Source organism: Carcharodon carcharias, chromosome 12, assembly GCF_017639515.1.
Source record: "Carcharodon carcharias isolate sCarCar2 chromosome 12, sCarCar2.pri, whole genome shotgun sequence".
Lineage (NCBI taxonomy): Eukaryota > Metazoa > Chordata > Chondrichthyes > Lamniformes > Lamnidae > Carcharodon > Carcharodon carcharias.
The window spans coordinates 13,863,417-13,876,085 of NC_054478.1; the positions used below are offsets into that span (position 1 = coordinate 13,863,417).

Below are 12,669 nucleotides of genomic sequence, written 5' to 3' on the forward strand. Positions count from 1 at the left end.
CTAACTTTTATTTATTTGTTTACAAATGTGGAAAGTGGCCACTGAACAGAGTCACAGGAGTCAGCAGATGAACTTTTAATAAAAGAATAAAACATTTATTAAACAAGAAAAAATGAACTGTATTACAATATTCCTTCACTCACAACTATATCTTTACAGATATATACAGGTTTGTAAGGATAACACAAGCTACAAAAGCTATCTTATACTCTTATGTTGACAGTAAGTACACAGTCCATGTGAACCAATGGGCGACCTGTGGTCAGACACACCACACTCTGAAACCAAGTGACAGATGCCACCTCAACCAGATGCTATGGATCTCTCCTCATCTCCTCCCCCCCACCCCCCCAGACGCTTGTCACACCATGAGCCAACTGGTCTCACTGAATTCCATTCGCACAAGGGTTTCCAATCTCCACTCTCAAAGAACCTGCTTTGGAATCTTCTCCCAAACAATGCCTTTTCTCCGATGCCTTCCACAAGGGTCCAAACTCTCCTTCCGGTGTTCCTCTCTCCTGGATCGCCAAGAGCATTCAAACTTTGCTTTCCACGCATTCTCCTCAGATGCCCAGCCGTGCCAACAGAACACCACTGCCCATAATAAGGAGTCACCAACCTTTGGCTGTTTCCTCAAATCTTCTGGCTTCTCGCAAGCCTATTTTGCTTTTAAGTCTGCATCTTGCAGCTTTCTCCCTTTAAGCTTGGAGCCTTCCTCTGCTCCTCACTGTTAACTTCACTTAACAGGACCTTTTCCAGATTCCTGTTCTTTTCCTTTGATTTGAAGGCTTTCTTGGGACCCCTCCTTTCCGTCTCTCTTGGGACCTTGGGACCTTTTGGTTCTTTTGGGAAATCCGCTCTCTTTGCTCCTGGCTTCAACTGAACTGAAACTACTTCTCTGCTTTTCTGTGTCTCTGTGGGCCTTCTGCTGCTAGGCAACAGCCCAGTTTTTCCTACCTTGTGTTTGTTTTAACTTCCATTCAAGAGTCGTAAAACCTCATTAAAATGCAGGCATCTTTTAAAGTGAAATTAAAACTCAAGTCCCCCCTTAACATGCCAATACAGAAATACAAATTAAACTTAAAGATATACCTTATTCCTAACCCCACACAAATACATATATAACTTACTTAAAACCATCTCTAGTTCCTAACACCTTCCCCTTAAAAGAAAGCCTCACAACAGTGAAGGTTTCTTTACAATGCCTTACATCTGCCACACAAACTTAACATCATAAACCTCTAACTATAGCTTATTACAGTCAATATAAATACATTTTCCATCACGTTTCACAATTACACATCACACTATGCAATTGCAAAAATTTAAGCAAAACAAAGTCCATTAACGTAATAAGATTAGTAGAATTTATACATCATAGCATTATCATAACTCAACCCTTGTGTTTCTTTTTCCTCTTATTCCCAATCTTTAACTCAGCGAAGAATGTTTCATTTAAGTGCACAGCCCAGTCATCCTTTTTGTTAGCTGGAGGCATAATCCCATCCTCAAGCTCCTTTTTCTGAACTCAAATGCGAAAAATGCTCATTTTGACTTCGCAAAGTCAAACTGGCATTTCTGTGTGCATTAGCATCTCAGTTCTTCTCTGATCAGAATCTTATTTTGCCGTTTCAAAGATGTTGTTGAGATTCTTCTTACATTCATACAAAAGGCTTTCATACTCCTGCTTGGTTTGATCTTTAAACTTTTTGTGATCTCGTTCTTTCTCCTAATCCCATTTTGAACAGGTCTTTTCCACTTCTTTTTGAGCAGCGTCAATCACTTTCTCTCTCTGGCGTTTCATAGTTCATTCTAACCCTTCAACTCTTTTGCGTAGTTTACAAACTATATCATTCCCCTCCTCAGCAGGTTTTAAATGGTATTTTGCGAACTGCTCACTTGCCTGGATTCCAGCTGCTGTATCTTGTGTATTAACACCAGCAAGCGCTTGTAAATCACTGCCCCTTGGTCATCAACCTGGAAAGGTCATTTTGCACTCTCAGTACTTTTTATTGACAATTCTTAATTTCCAATGTTGCAGTTTAGTTGTTTCTCTACAGCTTATTACGGAGGTTGATACACCAAGAATGTTACTTGGATCAGTTCTTTGCTCAACTAGGCCACAATTCAGCAAGGAATTTTTATTCATGGGAACGACTTCAGAACTGATTCACCACATCTCCTCCTTCATTTTCTCTTGTTTGATTCACAGATCAAGTATCTCATTGCTCGTTCCCTGACTAAGTTCTAACAATTTGTTCGTTTTGGTTTTTAATTCTGCACTCGACCAGCTATTCTGATTTACCAACAATTCCTTTTCTTGTTCAAGGCATTTCCCCTGATATTTCATAGCAACTTCTGAAGCTTAAGGTTCATCCAGTGAAGGTTGACCTGTGTTACATTTGCTCCTACAAGTTTAAAATTTAGTCATTTCAAGTCCTCAGTCAAGTTTTCCACTTCCTATGACTGCTTCTCAATTGTTCTCACCAATTCTCATTTCTCATTAGCAAACTCCGCTTTCACACACAAAATTTGGCTCCCTACATTGATTGGGTTTGCCTTTAATTGTTCGTTATCCTGCAATAAGCATCTCATTTTTGGCCACGGTAGTCTTCAGAAGTTTGAAAAGATCAGCATGATCAACCACCTACTACAATACCGTTGTTGCCACATTACTGTCTCCAGTAGCCAAATCATTACCCAGAATAAAATCTACCCCTTCAATGGTTGATCTAGGAACAATTCCCATCGTAACAATTCCAATTACATAGTGACTTTGTAAGTTGACTTTACACAAAGAAACATGTTCATAAATTCCATTAATACTTCTTATTAATACGTTTTCCTTCATAAAACTGCCTGGAACACAAATTGTATCATCAACGATTGATCCACCTACCTCATTATCTCTCAAAATTTTAATCTGTTTACTTATTTTGTTGGAGGAGTAAGAGAACACTTCTCCCTTCGAGACAAAAAATCCAGAACCTCTAATAACCTGATTTCCTTCACCAGTAATTAAAGAGGAATTCTCTGGACTATCATGAACCATATCCCCCTCTACTTTAGGTTCTGAGGGAACACGTTTCACCTGTGCCACTGCTACATTTTAACAGCCATTTCCTTTTCTGATGCAATCTTTCCTGAGGATTCCATAGGCATTCCTACTACTTCAATAGGTCTACCATTTAATTCCCAACAATCTGCCCTAACATGTCCCACTTTGTTCAGAACCCTCAGCACTCTCCTTTCTGGCCTGAGGAGAAATTTCTTGGGAATTCCCAGCTGTGCCTTCTCATCCCTGGCTACTTGCCTTCCTTTCATCTTCTCACCCTCTATCCTTCTCGGATTTATTGGCGGGGAGGGGGGTGACAGACAAATGGTTTAGATTTATGGACCAGCTCATAATCATCAACCACCTCCGCAGCCTGTCTAGCTGTTTAACCCTCTGGTCTTCAACATGGGTTCCAACTACTAGTAGAAGTGAATGTTTAAATTCTTCCAGAAGAATTATTTCCCTAAGAGTTTCACACGTTGTCTCTACCTTTAATGCCCATATCCAACGGTCAAAGTTACTTTGCTTTACCCTCTCAAACTCAGTATAGGTCTGCTGAGGCTGTTTCCTTATGTTCCAAGATTTCTGCCTGTGTGACTCAGGGATCAATTCATCTGCACTAAGAATAACCTTTTTCACTGCATCATAATCCACAGAAACCTCTTCTGACAGCGATGCATAAGCCTCATAAGCTCTGCCCACCAACCTACTCTGTAAGAGCAATGTGCAGTTTTCTTTAAGCCGCTTCATTTACTTAGCCTCCTTTTCAAAGAAGATAAAAAATGCCTCCACACCCTTTTCCTCCCACATCGGGAGGACTTGTACAAGTTTAATTATCTCCCCACAAGGTTCTGATTTGGAGGTAGTTTCTTTCCTATTAATATTTTGCCTAGATTCAAGACCAGCAATCTAAACCGGTATTCCCTTTCTCGTTCCTTCTCTCTTCCCTCCATTGCTAACTTCTCCCTCTGGGTTTCGCATTTCTAGTTCTTTTTCTCTTGCCTTATCTCGCTCCCTATCTCTCTCCTGCCATTCTGTTTGCTGCCTTTGAAATTCTCTCTCTTTTACCTTTTCCATCACCCAAAATTCTAATTTCAACTTCTTCTGTTCTAACTGAAACTGTGCCCACGTAAACTTCTGATTCTGCAGGGTCTTCTGGTTCTTTCACTTATAGTTTCAAGTGCTGCGCTATTATCTCAACTATATTTGCTTTCCTTGCCCTTTTGGGTAATTCTAACTCCTGCTTATCCGCCAATTCCATTAGCTTATTCTTGGTTAATTTCTGCAAACCAACCAGATAACATCTTCCATCTGTAAAAAAGTCTTGGCAACCTCCAAGGATTCCAACCTGTATAATAAACCTCATAGCAACTCTAATTCCTATGCCCAGTACCTCATACTCATTTTTTAAGGGTTCACCGATCCCGCCAAAAGCCAAGGATTTCCAATCCCACAAGAGCCTTATAATAGTAACCCCAGATGAGCCCCCACTTTGTTATGATCCCAGCTGATGTTACTACTGGACAAGCCAGATTCCTGGGTGGAGCCCAGCTTGATAGGTCCTAACTTTTATTTTTTGTTTAGAAACGTGGAGAGTAGCTACTGAACAGAGTCACAGGAGTCAGCGGATGAACTTTTAACAAAAGAATAAAACATTTATTAAACAAGAAAAGAACTATATTACACTACTCCTTCACCCACAACTACAGCTTTACAGATATATACAGATTCGTAAGGATAACGCAGATTGCAAAAGCTATCTTATACTCTCATGTTCACAGTAAGTACATAGTCCATGTAAACCAATAGGTGGTCAGACACATCACACCCTGAAACCGAGTGACAGATGCTGCCCCAAAAAGATACTATGGATCTGTCATCAACTCCTCCCAGACGCCTATCACACCATAAGACAATCTGTCTCACTGAACTCTGTCTTTTACACAAGGTTTTCCAATCTCCATTCTCGAAGAACTCACTCTGGAATCTTCTCCTAAATCACGTTTTTTTTCAGACGCTTTCCACAAGATCCACCTCCAGGGTCTCGAACTCTACTGTGTGGGGATTGGTGTGTGTGTGGGGTGAATGGTGTGTGTGTGGGGTGAATGGTGTGTGTGTGGGGTGGAGGGGGGAATGGTGTGTGTGTGGGGTGAATGGTGTGTGTGTGGGGTGAATGGTGTGTGTGGGGTTGGGGGGGAATGGTGTGTGTGTGGGGACTGGTGTGTGTGGTGCAGGTGAATGGTGTGTGTGTGGGGTGAATGGTGTGTGTGTGGGGTGGGTGGGGGGAATGGTGTGTGTGTGGGGTGAATGGTGTGTGTGTGGGGTGAATGGTGTGTGGGTGTGGTGAATGGTGTGTGTGTGTGTGGTGAATGGTGTGTGTGTGGGGTGAATGATGTGTGTGTGGGGTGAATGGTGTGTGTGTGGTGAATGGTGTGTGTGTGGGGTGAATGGTGTGTGTGTGGGGTGAATGGTGTGTGTGTGTGTGGTGAATGGTGTGTGTGTGGGGTTGGGGGGGAATGGTGTGTGTGTGGGGTGAATGGTGTGTGTGTGGGGTGAATGGTGTGTGTGTGTGGTGAAGGTGAATGGTGTGTGTGTGGGGTGAATGGTGTGTGTGGGGTGAATGGTGTGTGTGTGGTGAATGGTGTGTGTGTGGGGTGAATGGTGTGTGTGTGGGGTGAATGGTGTGTGTGTGTGTGGTGAATGGTGTGTGTGTGGGGTTGGGGGGGAATGGTGTGTGTGTGGGGTGAATGGTGTGTGTGTGGGGTGAATGGTGTGTGTGTGGGGTGAATGGTGTGTGTGTGTGGTGAAGGTGAATGGTGTGTGTGTGGGGTGAATGGTGTGTGTGTGGGGTGGGGGGGGGAATGGTGTGTGTGTGGGGTGAATGGTGTGCTTGTGTGTGGGGTGGGGGGGAATGGTGCGTGTGTGTGGGGGGTCCAGAATGGTGTGTGTAGGGAATGGGGTGTGTGGAGGATGAGATGTGTGTGGGGTGGGTGTAGGGACTGGTTGTGTGTGTGCGTGTGTGTGTGGGACAGAGGGTGGTGGTGAAGGGTGTGTGTGTGTTGAGGGGAGGGACTGATGTGTGTGTGGAGGGGAGGGACTGGCGTGTGTGTAGGGAATGGGGTGTGTGGAGGATGGGATGTGTGTGGCGTGGGTGTAGGGACTGGTTGTGTGTGTGTGTGTCAGAGGGCGGTGGTGAAGGGTATGTGTGTATGTGGACTGGTATGTGTGTTGGGGGGGGAGGGACTGATGTGTGTGTGGAGGATGGGATGTGTGTGAGGTGGGTGTGGGGACTAGTGTGTGTCTGGACTGGTGTACAGGGGGAATGTGTGTGTGTGGGGACTGGTGTACAGGGGGAATGTGTGTGTGTGGGGACTGGTGTACAGGGGGAATGTGTGTGTGTGGGGACTGGTGTACAGGGGGAATGTGTATGTGTGGGGACTGGTGTACAGGGGGAATGTGTGTGTGTGGGTACTGGTGTACAGGGGGAATGTGTGTGTGTGGGGACTGGTGTACAGGGGAATGTGTGTGTGTGTGGGGACTGGTGTGTGTGTGTGTAGGAGGATGCGTGGGAAGGGGAGGGGAGAGGAAGTGTGTGTGGGAGAGAAGGTTGTGGATGTTGGAAGGAATGGGAGAGGGGATGCAGTGGAGGGTTTAGGAGAGAATCAGTAGGAACAACGGTGCAGGAGAGGAGGCAACGGAGGAGGGGAGGGGGCTGTGTACAGAGCTGGGAGATGGGAGAGTGGGATGGGGGGAGGGGCTCTGGAACAGGGGCCAGAGAGGATCAGGTGAGTGGGGTGTGGGTCGAGATGGGGGACGTGGGGTATGGCTGTGTGAGGAGGGGAAGGATGGGTGATGGGGGGAGTGGGTGGACTGTGGTGAAGAAGGGGGTGTGGGTGGGGTGGGGGTATGGGCATGTTGAGTCACAGACTCTCCTCCTAGTTGAATCCATGGGGCCTGAGTTGTGATTGTTTGATGGGGGTTTGATCCTGTCTGGGAGTTGGAATGAGTAAAACTGCTGGAATTTCTTTCCCAATCTCTGAGCCAGTTCTCTGTATGTTCCAGTCTATTCCGCCTGGATGAAGGATAATGGTGGGGCCATTGTGAACATTATTGCTGATATGTGGAAAGGATTCCCAGGAATGTCGTAAGTGCTGCTGTTATCAGATCCAGGGTCATGGAAAATAAATGGGTTAGGGAGGAGCTGGGTATATCACAGTACAGTCTGTGTTTGGGATGGTGTATCTGAGTGCACTGTATGTTTGGGATGGTGCATCTCAGTGCACTGTGTGTTTGAGATGGTGTATCTCAGTGCACTGTGTGTTTGGGATGGTGTATCTCAGTGCAGTGTGTGTTTGGAATGGTGTATCTGAGTGCAGTGTGTGTTTGGGTTGGTGTATCTCAGTGCAGTGTGTGTTTGAGATGGTGTATCTGAGTGCACTGTGTTTGGGATGGTGTATCTGAGTGCACTGTATTTTTGGGATGGTGTATCTCAGTGCACTGTGTGATTGGGATGGTGTATCTCAGTGCAGTGTGTGTTTGGGATGGTGTATCTCAGTGCACTGTGTTTTTGGGATGGTGTATCTGCGTGCAGTGTGTGTTTGGGATGGTGTATCTCAGTGCAGTGTGTGTTTGGGATGGTGTATCTCAGTGCAGTGTGTGTTTGCGTTGGTGTATCTGAGTGCACTGTGTGTTTGGGTTGGTGTATCTGAGTGCACTGTGTGTTTGGGTTGGTGTATCTCAGTGCAGTGTGTTTGGGATGGTGTATCTCAGTGCAGTGTATGTTTGGGTTGGTGTATCTGAGTGCACTGTGTGTTTGGGTTGGTGTATCTGAGTGCACTGTGTGTTTGGGTTGGTGTATCTCAGTGCGGTGTGTTTGGGATGGTGTATCTGAGTGCAGTGTGTGTTTGAGATGGTGTGTCTCAGTGCAATGTGTGTTTGGGATGGTGTATCTGAGTGCATTGTGTGTTTGGGTTGGTGTATCTCAGTGCAGTGTGTGTTTGGGATGGTGTATCTGAGTGCACTGTGTGTTTGGGTTGGTGTATCTGAGTGCACTGTGTGTTTAGGTTGGTGTATCTCAGTGCAGTGTGTTTGGGATGGTGTATCTGAGTGCAGTGCGTGTTTGAGATGGTGTGTCTCAGTGCAGTGTGTGTTTGGGATGGTGTATCTGAGTGCACTGTGTGTTTGGGTTGGTGTATCTGAGTGCAGTGTGTGTTTGGGATGATGTATCTCAGTGCACTGTGTTTGGGTTGGTGTATCTCAGTGCAGTGTGTGTTTGGGATGGTGTATCTGAGTGCACTGTGTGTTTGGGTTGGTGTATCTCAGTGCAGTGTGTGTTTGAGATGGTGTATCTCAGTGCAGTGTGTGTTTGGGATGGTGTATCTCAGTGCAGTGTGTGTTTGAGATGGTGTATCTCAGTGCAGTGTGTGTTTGGGATGGTGTACCTGAGTGCAGTGTATGTTTGGGATAGTGTATCTCAGTGCAGCGTGTGTTTGGGATGGTGTATCTGAGTGCAGTGTGTGTTTGGGATGGTGTATCTCCGTGCAGTGTGTGTTTGGGATGGTGTATCTCAGTGCAGCGTGTGTTTGCGATGGTGTATCTGAGTGCAGTGTGTGTTTGAGATGGTGTATCTCAGTGCAGCGTGTGTTTGGGTTGGTGTATCTCAGTGCAGTGTGTGTTTCGGATGGTGTATCTCAGTGCAGTGTGTGTTTGAGATGGTGTATCTCAGTGCAGTGTGTTTGAGATGGTGTATCTGAGTGCACTGTGTGTTTGGGATGGTGTATCTGAGTGCAGTGTGTGTTTGGGATGGTGTATCTCAGAGCAGAGTGTGTGTTTGGGATGGTGTATCTCAGTGCAGTGTGTGTTTGGGATGGTGTATCTCAGTGCACTGTGTGTTTGAGATGGTGTATCTCAGTGCACTGTGTGTTTGGGATGGTGTATCTCAGTGCACTGTGTGTTTGAGATGGTGTATCTGAGTGCACTGTGTGTTTGAGATGGTAGATCTCAGTGCACTGTGTGTTTGGGATGGTGTATCTCAGTGCAGTGTGTGTTTGGGATGGTGTATCTCAGTGCAGTGTGTGTTTGGGTTGGTGTATCTGAGTGCAGTGTGTGTTTGAGATGGTGTATCTGAGTGCACTGTGTTTGGGTTGGTGTATCTGAGTGCAGTGTGTGTTTGGGTTGGTGTATCTGAGTGCAGTGTGTGTTTGAGATGGTGTATCTCAGTGCACTGTGTGTTTGAGATGGTGTATCTGAGTGCAGTGTGTGTTTGGGTTGGTGTATCTGAGTGCAGTGTATGTTTGGGATGGTGTATCTCAGTGCAGTGTGTGTTTGGGATGGTATATCTGAGTGCAGTGTGTGTTTGGGTTGGTGTATCTCAGTGCACTGTGTGTTTGGGTTGGTGTATCTCAGTGCAGTGTGTGTTTGGGATGGTGTATCTGAGTGCAGTGTGTGTTTGGGATGGTGTATCTCAGTGCACTATGTGTTTGGGTTGGTGTATCTCAATGCAGTGTGTGTTTGGGATGGTGTATCTCAGTGCAGTGTGTGTTTGGGTTGGTATATCTGAGTGCAGTGTGTGTTTGGGATGGTGTATTTCAGTGCACTGTGTGTTTGGGTTGGTGTATCTCAGTGCAGTGTGTGTTTGGGATGGTGTATCTCAGTGCACTGTGTGTTTGGGATGGTGTATCTGAGCGCAGTGTGTGTTTGGGATGGTGTATCTCAGTGCAGAGTGTGTGTTTGGGATGGTGTATCTCAGTGCAGTGTGTGTTTGGGATGGTGTATCTCAGTGCAGTGTGTGTTTGAGATGGTGTATCTCAGTGCACTGTGTGTTTGGGATGGTGTATCTCAGTGCAGTGTGTGTTTGGGATGGTGTATCTGAGTGCAGTGTGTGTTTGGGTTGGTGTATCTGAGTGCAGTGTGTGTTTGAGATGGTGTATCTCAGTGCACTGTGTGTTTGGGTTGGTGTATCTGAGTGCAGTGTGTGTTTGGGTTGGTGTATCTGAGTGCAGTGTGTGTTTGAGATGGTGTATCTCAGTGCACTGTGTGTTTGAGATGGTGTATCTGAGTGCACTGTGTGTTTGGGTTGGTGTATCTGAGTGCAGTGTGTGTTTGAGATGGTGTATCTGAGTGCAGTGTGTGTTTGAGATGGTGTATCTCAGTGCACTGTGTGTTTGAGATGGTGTATCTGAGTGCACTGTGTGTTTGGGATGGTGTATCTGAGTGCACTGTGTGTTTGGGTTGGTGTATCTGAGTGCACTGTGTGTTTGAGATGGTGTATCTGAGTGCAGCGTGTGTTTGGGATGGTGTATCTGAGTGCACTGTGTGTTTGAGATGGTGTATCTGAGTGCAGCGTGTGTTTGGGATGGTGTATCTGAGTGCAGTGTGTGTGAGATGGTGTATCTCAGTGCAGCGTGTGTTTGGGTTGGTGTATCTCAGTGCAGTGTGTGTTTGGGTTGGTGTATCTCAGTGCAGCGTGTGTTTGGGTTGGTGTATCTCAGTGCAGTGTGTGTTTGGGTTGGTGTATCTCAGTGCAGTGTGTGTTTGAGATGGTGTATCTCAGTGCAGCGTGTGTGTGTTGGACGGTTGTGCCCTCCAGGCTGCGCTGTGCCTGGAGACAATGCAAGAAATGTGACAAGACTGAGGTATCCTCCAGTGAATTGCATTGAGACCTGACTAACTCACAATCGGCACTGATATTTAACTCTCATCTTTCCTGCTGTTCATTCAAAGGCACACAGGAGCAGCGCGAGCGGCTGTAGATAATCTTACCAAGAGTCTGGCCATTGAGTGGGCTGCCAGTGGAGTGCGCATCAACGCTGTGGCTCCTGTAGGTACATGTGTGTGTGCATAGGTGTGTGTGTGTGTACATTTGTGTCTGTGTATCTGTGTCTCCATGTGTGCGTCTGGGTATCTGTGCCTAGCCTGTATAACACAGCACCAGGTGTATAACTGAGGTAGACAGTGGCCTTGTGGTAATGGCACTGGACTAATAATCCAGCAGTCTAGGGTGATGCATTGGGGACATGGGTTCAAATCCCAACATGGTAGCTGGTGGAATTTAAATTCAATTAATAAATCTGGAATATAGTCACAGTAATGGTAACCATGAAACTGTCATTGATTGTCATAAAAACCCATCTGGTTCACTAATGCCCTCTAGGGAAGGAAATCTGCCACCCTCACCTGGTCTGACCTACATGTGACTCCAGACCCACAGCGATGTGGGTAACTCTTAACCGCCCTCTGAAATGACCTAGTGAGACACTCAGTACTAGGGCTGGGTAACAAATGTTGCTCTTGCCAAGTTTGATGAAATATTAAATTATAAAACACTCTGATCTCTGACCGGCTCTCCCTCTCAGCCTGTGACACACTCTCTGACATTGTCCCTCACTCCTTGGATATTGTCACGCTGGTTTTCCAATTTCTGTGGCTTTGACTGATGTGCTCTCATTCTGATTGTGCTGTAGCCCGTCCCATAAAAAGGGGGGGGGGGGGGGGGGTCGGGTCCATCTCCACGTTTTCCTGAAAGCTCAGCGGACAATCTCGGGACCCTATCCTTAACTCCAATGTCTTTCTGTTTACCAGGGGCTCATTTTCTCGGAAACAGCTGTCGCCAATTACAAGGAGCTGGGACCCGAACTGTTCAAAGGTTACATCCCGAAAATCCCAGCCAAGAGGCCGGGGATACCAGAGGAGGTGAGGTCCTGGTCTTCGGATTGTATTGTCCCAGTACACATAGTTACAACCTGCTTCCAAGACCATTCAGTCCACCCTGTCCATGCTGGTCCTTGCTCATGGAGCAAGCAAATCGTTCCAATAGCATTTATCAACCCTACTTCTAGATCCCTTCAACTCTTTTTCCTTTCCCCTTCTCTCCAGTGAACGTTGAGTGTTTGTGCCTCAATCAAGATGCCTGGAAGTGAATCCCACAGACTCTGCATGTGAAGAACGTTCTCCTGCTCCCTTATATTTAGTTGTCTGTCTATAGCTGCTCGACTTCTGAGCTGCAGCGTTTCACCACCATCTTCTCAAAGGCAGTTAGGGGTGGGAATTAATGCCCACAGCCTGTGAAAGAATAAATAATCTGTTTCTACCTACCCAGTTCCCCCCTTTCACCATTTTAACATTTTGTCACACCTGTACAGGATTTTGTAGACACCTTTTCCAAGGACAGTAATTCAGTTATTGTGACTCATGTGCACTGGTGTCCAATTTACATTTTACAAACAGATCCCATTGTCTGGCTCCAGCTCTTCCCAAAGTTCTCTCAGTGCTTTCTGTGCCCCCACAGGTCGCTTCTGTCGTTTGCTTCCTGCTCTCCCCTGCAGCCTCGTTCATCAGTGGGGAGACCGTCAAGGTTGATGCTGCTCAAAGCCTGTACCACAGTCCATGGGAAATCCCGGGTAAGGACATCACCACCTCAGCACTCACCAGGTTCCCGACCCCTCCCCCCGCACCCCCCCCTACACCCAAACTCACCGGGACAAGGTTCCATAGGCTCTTTCTGTAACCAAGGCTGCCATTCCTTCACCTTGAACAGTGAATGATGCCAGGCTATTCAAGCACAGGAGGCATCACAGCCCAGCCTGATCCTGGTATCGTGGACTTTCCGACAATCA

At 46.3% G+C, this 12,669-nt stretch overlaps 1 protein-coding gene across 1 annotated transcript in view; it reads left to right on the forward strand.

The window, feature by feature from the left end:
- Positions 1 to 12,669, forward strand: part of pecr (peroxisomal trans-2-enoyl-CoA reductase) — a 33,311-nt gene that overhangs the window by 19,712 nt on the left and 930 nt on the right. Inside the window, exons 4-7 of the mRNA XM_041200143.1 lie at positions 7,118 to 7,199; positions 10,778 to 10,874; positions 11,636 to 11,746; positions 12,342 to 12,453. Of these exons, the coding sequence (XP_041056077.1) occupies positions 7,118 to 7,199; positions 10,778 to 10,874; positions 11,636 to 11,746; positions 12,342 to 12,453 (402 nt within the window). The remainder of the gene's footprint in view (positions 1 to 7,117; positions 7,200 to 10,777; positions 10,875 to 11,635; positions 11,747 to 12,341; positions 12,454 to 12,669) is intronic.